The sequence below is a fragment of the Camellia sinensis genome, chromosome 3 (assembly GCF_055761805.1).
Source record: "Camellia sinensis isolate YWXY chromosome 3, ASM5576180v1, whole genome shotgun sequence".
Classification (NCBI taxonomy): domain Eukaryota; kingdom Viridiplantae; phylum Streptophyta; class Magnoliopsida; order Ericales; family Theaceae; genus Camellia; species Camellia sinensis.
In genome coordinates this window covers 201,080,590-201,100,743 of record NC_138963.1, presented here as the reverse complement: position 1 = coordinate 201,100,743, position 20,154 = coordinate 201,080,590, and the positions used below count along the sequence as shown (strand labels likewise).

At 34.6% G+C, this 20,154-nt stretch overlaps 1 protein-coding gene across 13 annotated transcripts; it reads right to left on the bottom strand.

The window, feature by feature from the left end:
- Positions 1-9,861: 9,861 nt before the first annotated feature.
- Positions 9,862-19,198, bottom strand: LOC114321159 (kinesin-like protein KIN-14F). Of its 13 annotated transcripts, none has more exons than XM_082921949.1 (9): positions 19,008-19,198; positions 18,811-18,860; positions 16,849-16,985; positions 14,890-14,966; positions 14,693-14,797; positions 11,253-11,364; positions 10,986-11,141; positions 10,695-10,861; positions 9,862-10,205 (listed from the first exon to the last, which is right to left on the bottom strand). In XM_082921949.1, the coding sequence occupies exons 6-8, from the start codon at positions 11,301-11,303 to the stop codon at positions 10,715-10,717; spliced, it is 354 nt and encodes a 117-aa protein (XP_082778075.1). In that variant the 5' UTR covers positions 11,304-11,364; positions 14,693-14,797; positions 14,890-14,966; positions 16,849-16,985; positions 18,811-18,860; positions 19,008-19,198; the 3' UTR covers positions 9,862-10,205; positions 10,695-10,714. The 13 variants fall into 13 exon arrangements, 6 of the variants coding, with proteins under 6 accessions (XP_082778075.1, XP_082778073.1, XP_082778074.1 ...); XM_082921947.1 differs by lacking the exon at positions 19,008-19,198 and adding an exon at positions 15,041-15,127 and having other exon boundaries at positions 18,811-18,933; XM_082921948.1 differs by lacking the exon at positions 19,008-19,198 and adding an exon at positions 13,106-13,172 and having other exon boundaries at positions 18,811-18,933.
- Between the last annotated feature and the right edge of the window lie 956 nt (positions 19,199-20,154).

Below are 20,154 nucleotides of genomic sequence, written 5' to 3'. Positions count from 1 at the left end.
TACACAAATCGAGTCTGAACTGTAGTAGCGAGGCCCTCACGCGGGGCGCGTCTACAGTGTTGTGTTATTTGTGCTTATATTTGTTTAACATAGGAAAATCTGTTTATGATTTTGTTTTGATTTGTGAATTGAAGGCCTTATCGGCATCTGATACAGAAATTGATTTCATTTATGTATTATTTGGAATTTTTAGAACCTTATGGTAGGTTTAATTAAAATTCGATTTGGAAAGATTAAATTAGATTAAATTAATGCCCACTTATTTAACCTTAATTAATTACACTATTATCCAAGCCTAACTAAGGCACTAGTGGACTTTTATATGCACTCATACACTCCCATTTCACTTTTTGGAGTTACAAACGTGAGGAAGGGAGAGAGACTCAGAGTGAGGGTGAGTTCAACAAGGGAGAAGGGGTGATTTGCTAGGAATTGTTGACATTTGAAAAGGTGAGAGTTTCAACTTCAAAACTTGTGAATTCAAGTCTCTAGGTAAGGAATCAACCTCTTAGTTGTGTAATTGAGTTAGATTTTACAAGACTTCAAGTGAATTATATGAATTCATGTAGGAATTGAGTTAGAATTAATGAGAATTGAGCCATACCATATATGCATGCACATTTTCTTGCATTTTGAATTAAGCTTCCAAGGATTCCCTCATGCATGTTGTGAATTCACCTTATTTTTGGGAAGTCATCAAGTTTCAAGTTGTTTTGTAGCATTTGATCATATTTTGAGAAGTTTAAATTCAAAAAAATTCATGCATGTCATATTTATAGCATGTTCCTACACTTCAAGTTGAATTTTACACAATTAGTAAGCTATTGGACCATGATTTTTTGAAATGATCTTTAATTCATGTTGTTTTAAGAGTTTCCATGTATTTCCTCAAGTTTTGGCCCAGAAAAATCAAGTTTTGAAGCTTTAAGTTTGAGTTCTGAGCTTGGAGATCAAATTTGGAAATTCCAAAATTTGCGTCTACGCTTGAGCGTAGGGATTCACGCTCAAGCGACCTGAAGTACGAGCATGAAATGCAAGCCCTCAGAAGTTCTTGTGTTTTGCAGCATGCTCGGGCGAGGATTTGAGTCTCACGCTCGAGCAGGGATCAAGTGTCCATCGAGCGTGAAAAACGAGTAACCAATACTTTTTTTTTAAAGTTTGCAGACCGCTCAAGCGAGGGAAGATACGCTCGAGCGGACCCTCACATTTTGCATATCCGCTCGAGTGAGGAAAGACACGCTCGAGCATGGATCCTGTTTTCAGTAGGTTTTAAAAAATGTTTTCAAGTACATTTTTGCATCCTCATTCCATCCTAGGCATTTTTAGGCCAAGATTAAGACTCCATAATGAGGTTAAAGGCTAGAAACACACTAAGAACAATTGAAATAAGTTATGTGCAATCCGAACGTGTGTTTCAATGTATGAATCTGCTGTGTTGTAGGTCGCGCGCCTCAAGTTGAGTGAATTGCCCACTTTGCCTGTCTATTTGGAGCTACTAGTTATCTGTGAGTAATTGTAACGACCAAAATTTTTAGGCTAAGTTTGGGAAGACTAAAAAAGTGCACTTTTTGTCTTTTTGGACTAAAAAATTGAGATTGAAAATATAGATGTTTGGGTTAACTTTTTGACTTTTTATTGAAAAATGTGTAATAAAAAATTGTAAAAATTGATTTGTAGGGAAAAATTTGAATTGGGAGTTGTGCAGCCGTAATTGTTGACTTTTGATGAATAGTGTTAACTTTTTAACTTTTTGAGTAACTTTTTGAATTTTTGGCTTTTTTTAAAGTCCTCAAACTTGGCCTTAATTATTCTGTAAAATTTATACTAATATTATTTAATCACAGTTAAGAAAATATATGATTTATTTTTTATTATTATGTGTAATTTTATAAAATAATATAATTATTAAAAATTTAGGGGTCAAAGTATAAATAAATAATTAAGTTAAGTTTGGATAAGCTTGAATTAATGGAGAATTAATAGGAAGGTGACACGCGGTAGTCCGTGGCTTGGTGCCTATGGCTCCTTTCTATATAAGGGGGGGGGGTGTGCTCAGAAGATGGAAAAAAGAAAGGAAAAGAAAGAAAGAAGAAAGAAAGGAAAGAAAGAGGAGAGAAAAGAAAGGAAAAAAAGGAAGAAAAAATAATGGAAGTTGAAAGGGTCTTTGGTAGTGGAAAGAAAGAGTGAGGTATTAAAGTTAAGGTGAGTTATATTATACCTTGAGTTACCATAATATATTTTAAGTATATTTTGACTTACCATATGTATTTTATACAAGTTATGTTTTATAAATTATTATAAGTTATATTACTATTTCAGTTACGTGGATTAATTTCTGAACCCTATTTGCTAAAATGAAACCCATGGATATGTTTATTTACATTTTAAAGAATATTTGATTATAACCTTTTAAATAATTATGTTTTGTGAGTACCACCACGGGAATCTCATGCCTTAGGGGACTTAAATAACCATTGGCCTCTGTTTGACCACTTTGTGGTCCTCTATTTGCCATGGATCCATTGACCTTTGTTCTGTGCGGTGCAAAGTGCTGTGCGGAGATAAGTGCTACACTATTATGGGAGCTACCTCTATAGTCCGTACGAGCCACCTCTTGAATCCGTACCTCTATTTTGACTGTCACTTCTGTGACCTCTGTTCTGTTCTGTTCGGCACCATGGCTATGGTTATTTATTTACATAATCTCAGTTTTGCTACTTAAAGGATTATTTGTTCCGACTAAGTTATCTTAAATGTTTTGGCCTAACTAACTATTCATGGTTATTTCGTGTCCCTTATACTCTTGGTATAATATTTCTCACTTTGCCATGTGCTTATAGCTGTTTACCAATTTTTAGGAAATAATGCAATTCAGAAATAGCTTTTGGAAAGTCTTAGATGTGGGGTTGCGGATTAGACACACACAACACTTTTATGATATTTTTTATATGTAAATATCGGGCTTTTTTATCAATAAATTTTGTAATAAAAATAGAAACTCTAATGATTATTTTGGTACCCTCATTTAAATTTTACTTCCGCTCGCGTTTATTAATTTGTTTAAGAATTGGCCGGAGGTAACCTCAGTTACTGGCCATCATGATGCTTAACCCTTGGGTACAGGGAGCGGGTCGCGACAGTAATAACTTTGTAAAGCTATGTTCAATGTTAAATATCTTCTGAACATTATGATATGAAATGCTATGTTCTATATGAATGAATGAATGATTGTCCAAGTTTCTGAAATGTATTTGTGGCATCCTTAGCATCATATGATATGCGTCCCTTCATGGATCACCAGAATGCCTTTATGGCCGTCCCTTCATGGGTCATCAGAATGCCTTTATGGTCTTTCCTTCATGGGTCATCAGAATGCCTTTATGGCCATCCCTTCATGGGCCATCGGAATGCCTTTACGACCATCCCTTCATGGGTTATCGGATTTGTTAATGCTAATGGATGTGCCACGTACTACAATGTGAAGTGTACGAACTTTGAATACAAATATGACCACGTATATGAATCTGTTTCTGTTTTGACATCTGATCATGTACATGACTCTGTTTTTGCATGGACATCATTCAGTAAAATCTTTACTCTGTTATTATTCACTGGGCTTCCGCTCACTATTTATATTATGTATACAGGTGAGCAGGAGCGTGACCAGGCCTAAGCTGCCGCCTGGGGTTTTGGTATCAGCCAGCCACCGTGCCTTCCGTAGAGGTTCTCTTTTGAAATCTGCTCAAGTTTTTGTATCCTTGGGACTTTTGTACCTTCTAAATGTTTATGTCTGGTCTAAACATGTTTTGGAAGTTTTGTATAAGTGGCTTGGGTGACATAAGACTAATGCATTTATGATGTCTTGTATATGTGCATAAAGTTTTAAATTTTTGTCCCATATATGTCTCCACAGCTCATTGGACTATGTATGTTTCTGTTTGTGCTTCCGCCGCCCCTACTTATAAGTTATTCTGTTAAGAGGCCTTTGGTAATCCAAGGATTACTGGCTGGTTGCAACACTAAACCCATAGGGGCGGGTTTGGGTCATGACAAACCAACCTTGGGAATTGAAAAGTTGACTTGGATCCTTGTGTGCTAATGCATAAACCAACACATGGTCATACTAAGAGAGTCAATTCGCGCATTGCATGGAAAATCCGCATGTCTGCATGGAAATTCCGCACATTTGCATAAAGCTAGACCTATCCCTAAGCTAGCCATGTGCGTTCGCACGTGACATGGGTGGCTATACATGTGGGTAATCAGTCTAGAATCTCGTTTCTCTTTGGACTGTGTTGCGTTTTGGACTGGAGGCACAATGAAGAAGCGATGGGGAAACCCTAACAGTTTCTTTCTTAACCCCCAAGGCTTTCCTTGCCTATAAAAAGGACCCCCGCCTCCTCTTTGAAGGAGACCAAGAATTGAAGTAAGTTTGAGTTATTTAGTTGAGCTTGAAGTGTGCAACTAACGTAGAACGAAATTTTATAATTTTTATATTTCTTAATTTTATTATTTTGGAATTAGTTTTTGATAAGAATTTTAAATAGTTTAGAATTTTAGTTTCCTATTCTCTTAGGTTTCTTAATTTGTGTTGATTTGAGATTCCTAATTTATTTTAGAATTATTTTTCCTACAAGTATTAGGTTTAGTTTATTATAAATAAGCCTACGAGCATATGTAATGGACTCATTCAATCAATAATATTTTAAAGAGTTTTTCTTCTATCCTCCTTATGGATCCAAGGGTGTTCCTGTGGATTCAAGAATTCTTGTCTATTAGAGCGATATCTAATCTCGTGTGATTTATTTCGCTGCGTCAGCAACCTTGAAACCCTAGCCTTAATTTTGAAATTCCTACCCTAATATAACATCTCTGTTAACTAAGAGTAGATCTAGGGTTGAAGTAGAAGCATCGAAGCAAGGCCAAAGCTTGAGAGAAGCTTTCAAGCGACCTTTCTCACCTTTTCGGTTGTGTTTTTCGATTTGTCTTAAACTAGTGGGTAAGTCATCTGATTTTGGTTCAAATACAACTCCTTTAATCATGTTTTACATAGACGATAATGGTTAGGGTGTTAGTCAGCATGCACGATCATGCGGATTAGCCTTTTCGTATTTTTTTGCTTTGTCTTGCATGTGTGCAACCTTGAAACTCTAGCACTAATTCCAAAATTCCTACCGCAATACAACAGCTCTAGCAACTAAGAGTAGATCTAGGGTTGAAGTAGAAGCATCAAAGCAAGGCCAAAGCTTGATGGAAGCTTTCGAGCGAACTTTCTTACATTTTCAGTTGTGTTCTTTTGTTCGCCTTAAACCAACGGGTAAGTTCTTTGATTTTAGTTTAAATACAGCTCCTTTAATAATATTTTACATAGATGATAATGGTTGTGGTATTAGTTAGCATGCATGATCATGTAGGTTAGCTTTTTTGCATGTTTTTTTACTTTATGTTGCATGTTTTAGGTTGTGTATATTCGCAACATATGTTGGTTAGTTTAATCTTGATATTATCATACATATAGCCCAATTTAATCATCATATAATGTTCAACATGTTAGATTGTATATGTTACTTGCTTTGTTTGCTTTATATAATGTTAATAGCTATTAAACTGGGTCTAGGGTTCATTTTCCTTGCATTAGTAGCATGTTTAGAATCATATGTACATTATTTAATATATATTTTACATACTTGACGTCTTGCAGTGGAATTTGGGTAACTTCTTCAAACTTCATAGCATATTGTTTGTATTTAATGCATTGTTTTTCAATTATTCAAGTCTATGTGTTTTTGAATGATCAATTGGTTGTTTTGAGTGTTTTTCATGATATTGTTTGAGTTGGGTTATGTTCATAACCATATGATATTAAAGCCATCTTTTGTTTAAAAAATCAAATTATTTTATAAAAATCTTTGACTTGATGTGGTTTGTTCATTAATCTAACTTGAATGATATTTGTTTATTCAATCACTTAGTTGATTAGGTTAGTAAAGAATTTATGGTAATAATTGAGTTTATAGATTTAATCAATCATATAATCTCATAAAATAAAATATTAGTAGAGGCCAATCACTTGATTGAGCGAGAATGGTGCTCATGTAATGACCTTCTCCTCTTGTACTAAAGTTTTCGAGCCAAAATTATGGTTATGACGGCTTAGTGCCTAAATTATGTTTTCAAAGTCAAAAGATTTCTTACTTTCTTATAAAAATTAAGTGGCAACTCTTTGTTACAAATCGATCTATGTTAATAACTTTTGGGATAAACGATTTATTACCATTATAGATCATATGATTCATATTTAATGTGAGATTTAGAGTTTGGTGCAATTTATGAAAATGAGCCTAATAACCAAAAAGGCACGGCGTCTACACATTACCAACTCCAAGTGCCACCCCTCCTAACTCTAGCCACCCACCCCTATCCCTCTCTAGCTTTGGCCACCACCTCCAGTCTATTCTTACCCTACACCAACTTACTCCACTCAAATAATCCTCATTAGCTGGCCCTAGCCCCTCTTTTTCATTTCCTAACAATGGTAATGAAAGTGCAACACACACACATACACACACACACACACACACACACATAGAGAGAGAGAGAGAGAGAGAGAGAGAGAGAGAGAGAGAGAGGGATAAAAATAAAGAGGGGGAGGGCAAGTGTTGGGGTTGTGGGTGTAGGTATCATTAGAAAAGATAAAGGGATTGTGAGTTGAATGTCGCAAGAGATGAGGAGAGACTAAATGTGCATGAGGGAAGGGGGTTATATGAGTCGGGGTGGCGAGAGTAGGGAGAGGGTTAGGTGTACACATAAGACAGGGAACAACTACATGGGTAGGGGTCGTGGTTAATTAAGGAGCAACTGGGTGTGCACAAGGAAGAGATGAGTTACAAGGATGGGGTTAAGAGTGAGAGGGGAGGGATTGAGTGCGTATAAGGGAAGATGAATGGATGTTGAAAAATCTAGAAATCCCCTAGATGTTGATTTGTGATTATGTATCAATTTTAAGCAGTATATAACAATCCCAATCAAACAATCAAGACAAATCGACACAACGATTTTACGTGAAAAAACCACAATTGGACACTTCCAATTGTGATAAAAAAAACCACGGGCAACAGTCACAAAACAATCCACTAAGAAGATATAAATGAATTACATGGGTATACTCTCAATTATCTAGCGAATCCACGCCCGAATTGAACCAACCTCTATGTGCCTCTTCCAACCCCATCTTCACCTCAGAATTGTCTTGACGATGAGCCACTCCAGAATCCACCAAAGCTTTAGGCTCGAATTCTTCAGAATCCACCGAAGAACAACTCTCTCTTTTGTGTAGAACAAACAAATAATCCTTTGATGTATACTCTTTAAACCATGAGTTGAATACTCAATCAAAACATCAAAGAAAACTAGCAAAATATCCCCAGATATAAGTCCTAGAACCCAAGAAGAAGATCTGGAGAAGTAATCCTAAAATCTGACAGACGCAGTCTTCACGATGCTCGCTCGAGCGAAGACTCTCTTGCTCGAGCGAGGAACCAAAAACGCATGTTTTCCATAAGTGGCTTCGCTCGAGCCACGCAAGCTTCGCTCGAGCGCACATTCATCTCTTTCAGGTTTTTTGCCAGACTCAGTCTTCGCTCGAGCGAGCAAGGGTGGACAGGCAACTTTGAATGCAATTTTGCATTTTGCTTCGGGGGCGCTGCCCCCTGGACCCTCGTGAGCTGACCGGGCAGCTCAATCCCCGTCATAATCAGCGAAGTGGCAATCTTGAAAGTATTAACATCACAAACTTCTCTGCAAGGCACAATTCGGGTTGGATTCGCATCTAAAACTCATATCCTCACTGAAATACAAGAGCGAATAAAATTACAACTGAGAGGAGTTTTGTCAAACGGGATTGCCAAGAATAAAAACCTAACAGATGTGAAGGCCTAGGGGTGGCATATAGGCATGTTAGGCCTAATTAGTCATCCAAATTAACCTGATTTAACACTTAAAATTGAATGTGTTAAATGACAATCAATTAAGCTCGTTTAATAACAATAATTGATATTACTTAAAAATTTAATTGTCATTTAAAATGTAAACTTTTAGTTAAGAAAATTTTAAGTTATATGAAATTTACTTACATACCACAGCCACCACCACTACCACCACCCTGACCATCACGCCAACCGCCACCACCACCTTCATCATTATTGTCATTGCTGCTATAAGAACAATTATAATTTTATTATCGCAACCACAATCGGCATCGCCATTATTACCATGATTATAACAATTACAACAACCCTTCACCTCCACAACTATTGTAACTATTGCAACAACCACTGCCATCGCCGCTGTCACCCTTTTATTTTTTATTTTTATCTCCATGACATTACCTTTCCACCATTACTACAACCATTATCCATCTTGCATCATTATTGCCATCAGCACCATAACTAACACCGCCATCTCTTCTACCACCACCAACTTACCATATCATAATATAAAATTGAAAGATACAATTTAAAAATAATAAATTTCAAATTTGAACTTAAATATATATATATATATATATATATATCAAGCAACTTGTTTCAATTCAACACTTAAATTTTTATCAAACGATTTTTTAACTTAAAAAATTCAACATTCAATTTTTAATACTTAATTTTTAATTTTCAACTTTATCAAATACCAAATAAGCTAATATAAGAAATTAGAACCGTGTACCTCACTAAATGGTCACATGTCCAATTACTCTTTCACTTTCAATATATTCAAAAGAAAATAATTAACAAATTAATTGAGTCATACAAGTCAATTAATCAGATTATTAAGTCTAATGCCGCACAACATTTCCCTTTTCTTCGTCATCATCTTAAAAAAATTCTCATAACAGAAGGCATAAACTATACCAAAATTTTTAAAGTATTAATAAAAATAAAATTATTATTACAAATTTAAATTAGTTTGTTATGAATCACACATAAAAATAAATTTATTCTACTACATTTGATTTTGTGATCACTTAATTTTAAATACATTTTACAGGTGCATTGCTGTAACCTATAATTAAACTTAAGGAAAAGGTTATCATGTGCACCCTCTTTAGAATACATTTTATACAAAAAAATATAATTTTTATCATAAAAAATATAACTTTTTCATTAATAATTTTAAAGATGCATACTATAGTTTCATCATTAATAGTTTTCACTATAAAAATCTTAACTTCTATAAAAATTTGTAACTTTAAAAGTCTTGAACGTGTTGGGCCTAATCAAATCATATAAGTCAATTCATCAGATAAAATGAGTCCAACTCCAATGTAAGGCAGCAAACCATTGCCGTTTTCTTTTGACATTATCAGCTTAGAAAAAAGAAAAAAAAAAAGAAAAAGAAAAAAAAAAAGAAAAAGAAAGAAATCTCTGGAAGAGAAGTCTAAGGGTATGTTTGCTAATTCTTTTTGTAACGTTTAGTACCAAATGTCGACAATGTTGCCGTCATTATAGCTTTATGATGTTTAAAAAACGTCGTTATATTAAAACAGGCGGCATTTGCCCTACCCAAACGGTACCACGACGTCACTATGATATTTAGCGACATTTTTGAAATGCCGTTATATCTTTTATTTTAGGCGGCGTTTACCATGATGTCACTATGATATTTAGCGACGTTTTTGAAACGCCGTCATATCTTTTTTAAAAAAATTTGGCCATTAGATTTAAGGATTAGGCGGCGTTTTGAGAAATGCCGTAATTTCTTCTTTTTTTTTTTTTTTTTGAAATTATACTAATTTTATATGATTGAACTAAAAAAAAACCGGTGATAAAACTGAATAGCACTAATATGAAATAATAACTCTCATTCAAATAGCAAATGCAACATTAATTTACTTTTCCATTCAATTTAATATCCAATCACCATTACTCACAAAATAACATATCCACAAATGATATTTTAACATTACCCACAAAATACATCAGACGCGTGTCCATTGTCTGCTTCCCAATGCCCTAAAGGGTTGCGAACTCTATGAGCTTCTTGCTTGTTCACCATGACCTTATCTACCCACTCACCTAAGCCTGTTTCTCTATCGTCCTCCCCATAATTCTGACCAGGACCAGTGACAGGAGGCCAGGGAGATGAACTTCTAATAGCTCATCAAGATCGAAACTCTGCCTCTTTTGCCTCAATCCTGAGTTGTTCTGTACCTACAAAAAAAATTACATCACACATGACCCCCCATAGATCTACAAATATCAGAATTAAAATGACTAAATAGAAAAACAAGGAAAATAACTAGAAGAATACATGAGAATTAATGATTATATAGCTACCCTCAGCTGACCTAACTAAAGATTTTTCATGATTGCTACACAAAAATATGATAATAATAATTGTAAAAACTTCACATTTTCAATGATATTTCACAATTATCAAAAACAGGGCTGCTTATCTGGACAGTCATAGAAATAGTTTTTCAATGAAAGTACTACTTGGACATATCTATAGTTAGATATTTTCAATTTTAAAATCAGTATATACAATCAAATACTTTTGCACAGTAATGGTTATTCTATTATTGGAAAATCAGTATTATGCCAATTACTATATGTTAAAGATGTTAATATTCAAATTCAGCATGCAAGGTCAATAAGAAAACGATATGTTTCATTATACCATAGATGCAGCGTGTTTACCTCTATGCTGCCTACATCCCCTATTGGTTTCCTGCGGCTTTTATGATCAGCCAATATACCATAGATGCAGTGTGTTTACGTCCTCTATGTTGCCTACATCCCCCATTGGTTTCCTGCAGATATTTTTTGCTGCATGGGCTCTGATTGCCCGTCTTTCCTTGCCAATGCTGCATTAAGAAAAGCAATCTGATATAAGAATTTGTATAGTAATGAAATGAAATAAGAACTTACAAATATTCATCTCTAAGTGTAATGCAGAGGCAAACAGCTAAACAAAGAGAATATAAGAACCGGCTCTTTGAGCTCCTTAACATCTGCACCATCTTTGTTTACTCGGGCAGCACCAAGTTCAACAGTGGCAACACACTCAGCAAATTTGAGTGTACTTAATGTTTCTCCAATAGTATCAGGCTCAGGGCTTATGTGAACAAACGTTAGTGTCATGGTCTGTCCTAAAATTTAAGTACAACCCCAAAACATAAATATCAGATAGAATGAAGAACAAAACAGAAGGTTGGAGTTCCCCTCCACCCCGTAAATTCATTCATTTAGCCTTACCAAGTGAATTATATCATTCATGACCGACAGTAGTCTGGTTGATTTCTCCATCAAGCTTGCTCTGAAGCTTTGCAACAGTAACGTAGCTCATCAGAAGAGCATGATACAAAGCCTGAAATTAGAGCATTCATAATAGTTACACAATGCAGGAAGTTAACATCATATCTGTATTTATCCATTGGTAGGGTGTAGTGGACTCTGTTTTTGATCACCCAAAAGAAACTTGGATGATAACATCTGATAAACTTACTTCCTATATCTCATTCTTTATGCCACTGCTATTATTTTTTGATACCGAAGTTAATTGCAAAATTGGAGAAAATAAACTATAAGATTAGTAGGTTCACTTATAAGCATGTATCTCTAAATTCTTGGTCATAGTTTCTCTACATAGTGCAAATGGTTAAGAACAATGAAGGGACTTAAAGGGCCCAGGAAGTTGTAAGATTCCCAGCAAATAAGAACTTAAAATGTAAATAAAAACCAAAAAATAGGAGAGAGAAAAAACGTGCAATGTAATCAGTGTGACATATTTTGTTAGGAGATAAACTGTCATGACCCGAACCCGCCCCTATGGATTAAGGTCATAACCGGCCAGTAATCAAGGGATTACCTACGGCCTCAAACCAAAACAAAAGATATTCCATCAGAGTTAAGGGGCCAAACGGAAGCAAATTTAAAACTTTGTCCAATGAGCTATGCTTACATGGCATATCAAAACATTTCACATATACTGAATAATAACTCACACCACATATCAGTAATTAACATCTTGTACCCTCAGGATCATTCAAACACATAGTCAGCCATGTTAAAAGCTTATACATATAACGGGTCTATCAAGACCAATAGAAGTAGCAAAAAAAGTACAAAAGATCATAAACAAGCCCCTTGCGTGAGGCACCTGGGCTGACTTCACAAAACTCGGGTTCCTTTCTTAAATTCCACTAAGGCTGGGGTTGAACGTCCCTTTGCTCACCTACGTACATATAAATGAGAGTGAGCTAATGCCTAGTGAATAATATCAAAATAAAGAGGTTAATGAATGAGATTCATTCATAAATGGATCATACTCATAATGTACATATTCGAACCACTATTTTCATTCACACCTGAGTTACAAATCTCAACAAAGCAAAATGACCTTAGGTCCAACACATCATATCCATATGCAAAACGACTTTAGGTCCAATTCTTATATAAAACAACGCGACCTCGGGTCCATTTATACGAAACGACCCTTGGTCCAACCAACTCTCCATTCAAAACGGCCTTTGGTCTAATTCGAACACGTTGAATGACCTCGGGCCCAATTCAGACATATCAGGCGTATGAAATGGCCTCAGACCCGTTCTCTTTATATTCATATTCATGCATTTCATATTCATGATCATGATCCTTTTTATTCAAATGGCCTTTGGCCCATCACGGTATTCAAACATATCAAATGACACATTCAAACGGCCTTTGGCCCATCTTTGCATTCATGCCTAACGGCCTTTGGCCCAATCGTTCATATCCGACGGCCTTTAGCCTAATCATTCATGTCCAATGGCCTTTGGCCCAATTATTTATGTCTGACAGCCTTTGGCCTACTCATTCATGTCCAACTATCATTCATGTCAGACTATTATTCGTGTCAGACGGCATTTGGCCCAATTCAGTTATGTCAAACACATCCACGACAAACGGGAACAACAAATGGTGAACGGCGAACGGCCTTAGGCCCAATTAAGATATATCAATGTATCAAACGGCCTTATACAAAATTAGGCATATAGAATACTCATTCAGATTTCAAATCAACAAATCCATGAAGCTTATACAGAAGTTGCATTCGGAAAGTAACATACCTAAAAATATCTGTACTAAGATGCTACTCACAGTGTTCTGCCGATGGATTCGTCCTTGAGCTCGACCCTACACATTACATAGCACATATGGGTCACAAACTATCCAATCCGTTCTTAATGCATACATCCCTCTTAGGCTCCTTTCTTATCATTTTAACTCACTCACAATGCTTAATGCATGCCTAAGAGTGATTAAAAGTGAAAGAGAAAGAAAACAAATCACAAAACCACTTTTCAAAATATCTGAAACAGGGATCCCCGCTCGAGCGTGGACTTTCCCGCTTGAGCGGACCCATTAGGTCTGCAAAAGTATTGGTCTCCTCGTTTTTATGCTCGAGCGTGAATTCAGACGCTCGAGCTAAAAGTCACCCTACATAGCTCCGTGCTCGAGCGTGAACTTCCCCGCTCGAGCGGACATCAATGACTGCAAAAATACTGGGAGCTCGTATTTCCCGCTCGAGCGGCGCTTTTCCCGCTTGAGCGGACATGCCAAATTCTGGGTTTTCCAGAACTGTTCTTGAGGCTCAATCTTGCATTCAAACTCAAATAACTTGCATACTATGACTTATACTTCACATGCAACCCTTCTAACATGATACAAATGCTAGATTACAACATTATGAAGCTTAATTTCCATGAATTACTTACATACACACATGATTTATATCAAACCCATCATCAATACTTCAATTTCATGCATCCAACACTCATGTTTCTATGAATTGCACTTGCATGTGAGTTACAACTTCCATTTCCAACTTAGATGATACAAATAATGATCAAAAGCATGAACTTTAACCATAATTCTACATGGATCATATTTTTCATGCTCAATTACACAACTTCATGGAAAATTCTTACATGCATGCACATATAGGCTTTAAATTCTTCAATTATAACACAATTCTTGTTCTTGATCACATACTCTCTTTGAATTCACAAAATTACAAACTTAACTTATGAATTTATGCTCAAATACTCACCTAGGAGCTTCAATCTTCACAAATTCTTGTTAAACTTGGGTGTAGCTTCCCAATCTGCAATCTTTGAGTCAAAATGCACAATTCTCCCTCTTTCTCTCTCTAGAATCGACACACTCTCTCTCTCTAGAGAGCAAATTCAGATTTTGAGTTCACCAAATGAGGGTCTTAAGTGTAATAAGGCCCTTATATAGTCCCTCTCTTAATCCAATTTGATTATAGCTAATTAATAACACTTAATTAATCGTTCTGAATCTAATTATTTTGATCCGAATCAATTTTCAATTAAATTTCACCATAGGCACTAAAAATTATGCCAATCACAATGGCGTAGTCAATTTTGGCTTCGGTGGCCGATAAGGCCTTCAATTTTCAGTTCAAAGCACAGATTCTAACAGATTTTCCTACGGTGAACAGATACAAAGCCAAAACCACATATAATCATGCAATTAACACCCAAATTCAAATTAAGCACATAATTACAAGCACAAGCATGATTAATTAACGTAGTACAGGACACGGTTATCACATAAACTGCTTAAACAAATAAGTCAACTTAGAGACCTAAAACTTACTCCATTAAAAAGAAAAAAATTATTACACTTACCTTCAGGTACACGTGATCTTCACCAATATCCTGCTAAGCTTTCTTTCCTGGGACAACTTGGCCATCCATTTCTTCCTTTATAGGATTGAAATCATAGTCGAATTTCTACAATTGTGGTTTTGTTACCCAAAAAAACACTTGAGTCTACAATAACACAAAGACACAAAATTCAAATTGAATGAAAAGAAATGAACTACCTTTTGCTTGTTAATGGTGTAACTGTCTGTTCCGTCCTCAGATAGAATACCTTCCTTAACTAGCTTGTCCATAATTTCTGAAAACCAGTTAAAAATGAAATTTTAAATTTATTCTACAACTTAAAATGTAGGATAAAATGACATTCCCAACCTCTATTTTCAGAGGATTTTTTGTCCATGGATTATGAGCTTCTTGTTCTGAGTAGATTCTGAAGAATGGAGGCTCGTAATCCACAGGCTGCAAGATCAATGTGTGAGTGACTATACTTTTATGTGGTCAAATAATATAGGGAGAGGAGAAGGATTTTGAGATGCATTATTGGGATAATGACAAGCCAAAACACCCAACATCTGTAAGATTCAAATGTCCCTATCTTTACCAGAATTTCTCATTCCAACAAAACTGTAGTTTAAAAAGAACACAATTCTAACAGCATAGAGATAATTTATAATTAGATAATATCATTGGACAACTAATAGAACAAACCACAAAATATGCAAATTTATGGAGATCATATGCAGATACTAGTGCTTATAAGTTGCATTAATTATTTCCTCAGCCTTTTCGTGGAAACAGTATCAAATTGTGAATTTTCTATACCTTGATTAGCAAATCAAGGATATCCAATGAACTGAAAGATGAAGCACACAAAATCTAATTAAGTGAAACGCATACCGTGACATCATCATAGTAGAGGAGTTTCATCACAATAGTGCGCTAAAACACAAATCATTTATTGTTCCAATTGAGAAGGAGAAATGGAGAAAATAATAAATTATTTCATTACATTTTATATATCGTGTGTAAGTTACATGTCAATGTTCGATCCAGTTATGTAACGAATTATTAATATAATTTTTAAATTTATACAAATTGACAGTGCAGTGTGACAAAATGTAATATATTTTAGTTAGAGGAAATAAAATGATATTAAATGATAGTTCAAAGGAGTAAGACAATAATAATCTAGCTTGTTTTATATATATTTTTAGGTGTCAAACATCATTTTTTTACTGAATCCACTCTATTCAAGGTGAAGGCCAATTGTTATTATTATTATTATTATTATTATTATTATTATTATTATTATTATTATTATTTATTTTTTTATTTTTTTATAAACATGAAACACCTTAACAGGACTACATGGTTTGAAATGTGAAAACTATTTTCCTAGTCAACCAATTAAGTCTCAATTTTTTTGTATAATAACAAAGTACACTGCACTTGAAAACCAAGTTATAACCAAAACATATCAACCTCCTTTTGATTTCAGACAAAAGCAGCAGAAACCTCAAATTGCAAAGAAAGAAAGCCTTTCTTTTTTTTTTCTTTCTCTTTGTTTTTTTTTCCTGAACATTTAATTGAAGTTTATAGTGGATGAGGATAAAAAGCTTCATCTGCCAATAGCCTAAGGTAAATACTAGTCAAGTAACGATAAAGTTCATATTAAGACATGAATAGCGACGGACAAAAACATGAATCAGAATAACTGCATTGATACCAAACCTGCACAAACTATAACCAGAGTGGGAAACATCAACATCATTGTCTTAATTCTGAAACAGGCCAATATAGCACCAAACCCACACACACACATACATAAAATAGTTGGTGTACAAATCAACTAATAAAACATTAAGTTTAGTATAAATTTCAAAAATAAATAAAAAAAAAATTAAAACACAGAAACAAAAAATACAACATGCTTTATTAATGAAACATTTACTGGCATAATCAAATCAGTTTCCCAGACAAACACAAAAAAAATGCTAATTGCCAAGTCACCACTCTTTTCCTTTCCCTTTTTTCATTTTTTGCAAGCATAAAGTAGCATAGGAAAATGAGTTTCTCAACTAACACGACATTTTTCAATCATAACACAAACCAACAGTGATAATTTTGCAAAGTATTGCAAAAAAGCATAAAATTATGATGTTCACGGATAACGAACTTACATAAGAAGTGATTAGTGCATTAATAAAGGTGAACTAATTCCTGTCTGTTCATTTGAGTGTTTGACATAACTTTCATCATTACCCAAAGCATCATTTGGGTCATGACCGTCTCTACTTCCCATATAGACGACATACACCTGCATATAATTTTAAAGAGATAAGGGAAAAAACTTCAAATTTTCATCAGAGTATCCACCAAGCTCATGAAACATTGCAGCATAGCCTAATTACACACCTTAGAAGAAAAACAACAGCCAACTTCAGCAAGAAAAAGGCAAAGAAATAGATAAACAATACCACTACTATTAGTAGCAGTAGCTGTATTTCTTGATGAAACCATTTCCAAGTCTCAAACTGGTTAAACCTTTTGTGTGTACCCTTTGTCAAACCAAAACCAAATCACTAGCATCACCAAATCACTTGTCATTAATCCAATACAATGCCCAAAATTCTTACATGTATAGAATATTGGGATCTATTACAAAAATAAGTCCCCAAAAAAAAAAGAAAAAGAAAAAGGAGCCAAAAGAAGCATAAATTTTTCATTGATTGATAAAATTTGTGTTAATTCAATCCAAAACAGAAAAGTGAGTTAATTCAATAAGTTGCTAGTTGGCATTTGATTGAATTAAGCTTTTGACTAAACTAGAGGCTGCATGACTTAGCTAACTCCTATGAAATTCAATTTTAGCTTTTGATGCTAAAATATTGGTGTCTATTATGTCATAAATAAAAGTCTTTTTTTTTAACAAATTAAATGAAAGAAAGACAACTATACATAAGAGTTCATAACACTTTCACACCAATTTACATTGACATTTTCCTCTAACCAAGCTATGTTCACACTCTGTGTGTGAATCCTTTTGACAGAATCTTATTCTTCCTCTTCAAGCCCCCAATATATATATGTGTGTGTGTGTGAACAACAGGGAGAGAGTAGCCTTGAAATTTTTTTCTTTCACATTATTTTTCCAAGAAAACAGAGAAGAATTTTTAAGAGTCCAACTCACTAACAACAGTGGAAGCTAAAGACATCAAAATGGGAAAGGGAAAAAATGATAGATTTGCTCCAAGGAGGGGTCAGATCAAAGCTAAGATGTTTTGTGCTGTGGAAATAGAAAGACATGTCATAAATGCTGAAAATACTTTATGGAAGGTGTTTTTTTAGTTTTGACAAACTGATTTATCTTTAAATATTTAATTTATGTTTTATTTTAGAAGTCCATTACTTTAGTGTTTCAGTTTACTTGTCAGCATTTAAACATTTTTTTACTTAGTTTTCTGTTTTAGCAAACAACCTGATTAGTTAGTTGATTGGAACATAGGCTGTTAATTCAAATATATTTCAAAATCACCAATATGTTGACAGGTAACTCAAGATTAAGCTGGAAATCAGGATTTTAAGTCTTAATAACTCAAATTACAAAACTGAGCTATAACTAGATTAGTGGATCATTGAACATTGGCAAATTCATGATAAACCAAGTCAACTAGCTGCATCAAGAACATGAAAATATTAATTGTTTACCTTAAAATAACTTGTTATTTTGCTATTCACATAGTAAACTACCTCAAATTCACTATGCATCTACAAATTGATTTTAGTGATAAAACTGTGAGATGTCAAATTTTCAAAACCTCACTTCTAAGTGAGGACCAAAAAGTCGTTGTCCATCGAAAGCATGGCTACAGCATGAGATAGATTCGCAACATTACGGCAATTTAAAACACCAATTCATAACCAAACAAAACATTTCACACAAACAAAACATCAAGCACTGAAACAGAGCAATACTGTCGCATTACAGAATCAAAACTTGGCAACAACCAAATCAACAAAATAGAAGAGGGTTATAGTATATATATATAGAATCACTGAACCAACACAAACAAAACAAAATCACTTAATTAGATTTACGATAGTCATATATATATATATATATAGAAAGGGTAGATCCGAACCTTTCTGCCTTCTCTCAATGCCTTGATCTCCGCATATGCAATGCCTTGATCTGCACAAACGACAATCAACAACCAAATCAACAGATAGACCTTCGCAATCGAGAGAGAGAGAGAGAGAGAGAGAGAGAGAGAGAGAGAGAGAGAGAGCTTTGAAGTCAAAATCGAAATCGCCGAGATGTCATTTTGAGATGAATCACCGAGATTCGATCGATCGATCGATCCGTTGAGAGAGAGCAATCCGTTGAGATATCGATCGATCAATATTCTGAGATGAATCACTGCTATTGGAAGTATTTGAGAGAGAGAGAGAGAGAGCGAGCCGTCCAGATCAGGAGAGGGTTGAGTGAGTGAGAGATTAGGTTTAAAGAGGGTGTAGAAGAGTGAGTCAGCAGCTGGCCCAATCAGGGAGAGAGTGTTTAGAGATTTGAAGGCGCTTTGAGCGCCTTCTACCATCAAAATGGTGTCGTTTTAATTAAAAAAAGGGCGACATTCATAAAACGCTGTTAAATATTATAAAAAAGTGTCATTTAGAAAAACGTCATTAAATTAGCGCCGTTAAAGCCTACATTTGCCATAGTATAGGTGAGATAATGGGTGCAATGGAATTAAATAATAGAATTATTAGTATGATAATATTAAATCTAAGATAAATTACGTTTGTTTGTATACTGATGTGATAGTATTTGTGAGCTAAGATTAAATTTATTAAATTATCTAAAAACATTTAACATATAAAATGTGATTTTATTATTATTTTTAGATGGGGTAAACTGGTACTTTCACCCCAATTTCATGGGATTAAATCGTGAATCCAAACTCTCCCCCGAGACGGTTAATCTAAACACTGTATTGGAAAGTTTCTTGCAAAGCACAAGCATTGGAAGAATTGTTCCTTTTTTGCTTTAGATCAATCCTTCTTACAAAAACACTGGTTCAATAGCCTCAACAAGCATTGATCTCTATATTGTAATGTTCTTTCCTAAATATATAATTAAATAAACTCTCAATGTGTCAAAAATAATAATAACAATAGAACTCTATGCTATACATTTTTATACATAAATTTTAGTCTCTTACACCAACAATCACAATTTTTTTTTATTTAAATTTTTTTTTTTTTTTTTTTACTAGTTATGAGTTGCTTTCTTTAGCTCATCGTAGGAGAATTTTCTAAGTCCAGTCGTGACTTGAAGATTACTTTGTGTAGTTGCATCTGAATCTTGATAGGTTCTGTACAGTAAGTACAATACAAAGCAAATAATCTCAAATCCTCCAATAGCACTAACTAACCAAATCATGAACTGCAATGTCTCATGTTCTTTGGGTTTTTGGTAAATTCTATCA

What these genes read in the sequence shown, in the direction of transcription:
- LOC114321159 (XM_082921949.1), bottom strand. Translation starts at nt 11,303, where the DNA reads ATGGAGAAATCAACCAGACTACTGTCGGTCATGAATGATATAATTCAC. An exon ending in TGAATGATATAATTCACTTG is followed by an intron (nt 11,142 to 11,252) that starts GTAAGGCTAAAT and finishes ATTTTAGGACAG; the next exon opens with ACCATGACACTAACGTTTGT. An exon ending in TTAAGGAGCTCAAAGAGCCG is followed by an intron (nt 10,862 to 10,985) that starts GTTCTTATATTC and finishes TTCTTAATGCAG; the next exon opens with CATTGGCAAGGAAAGACGGG.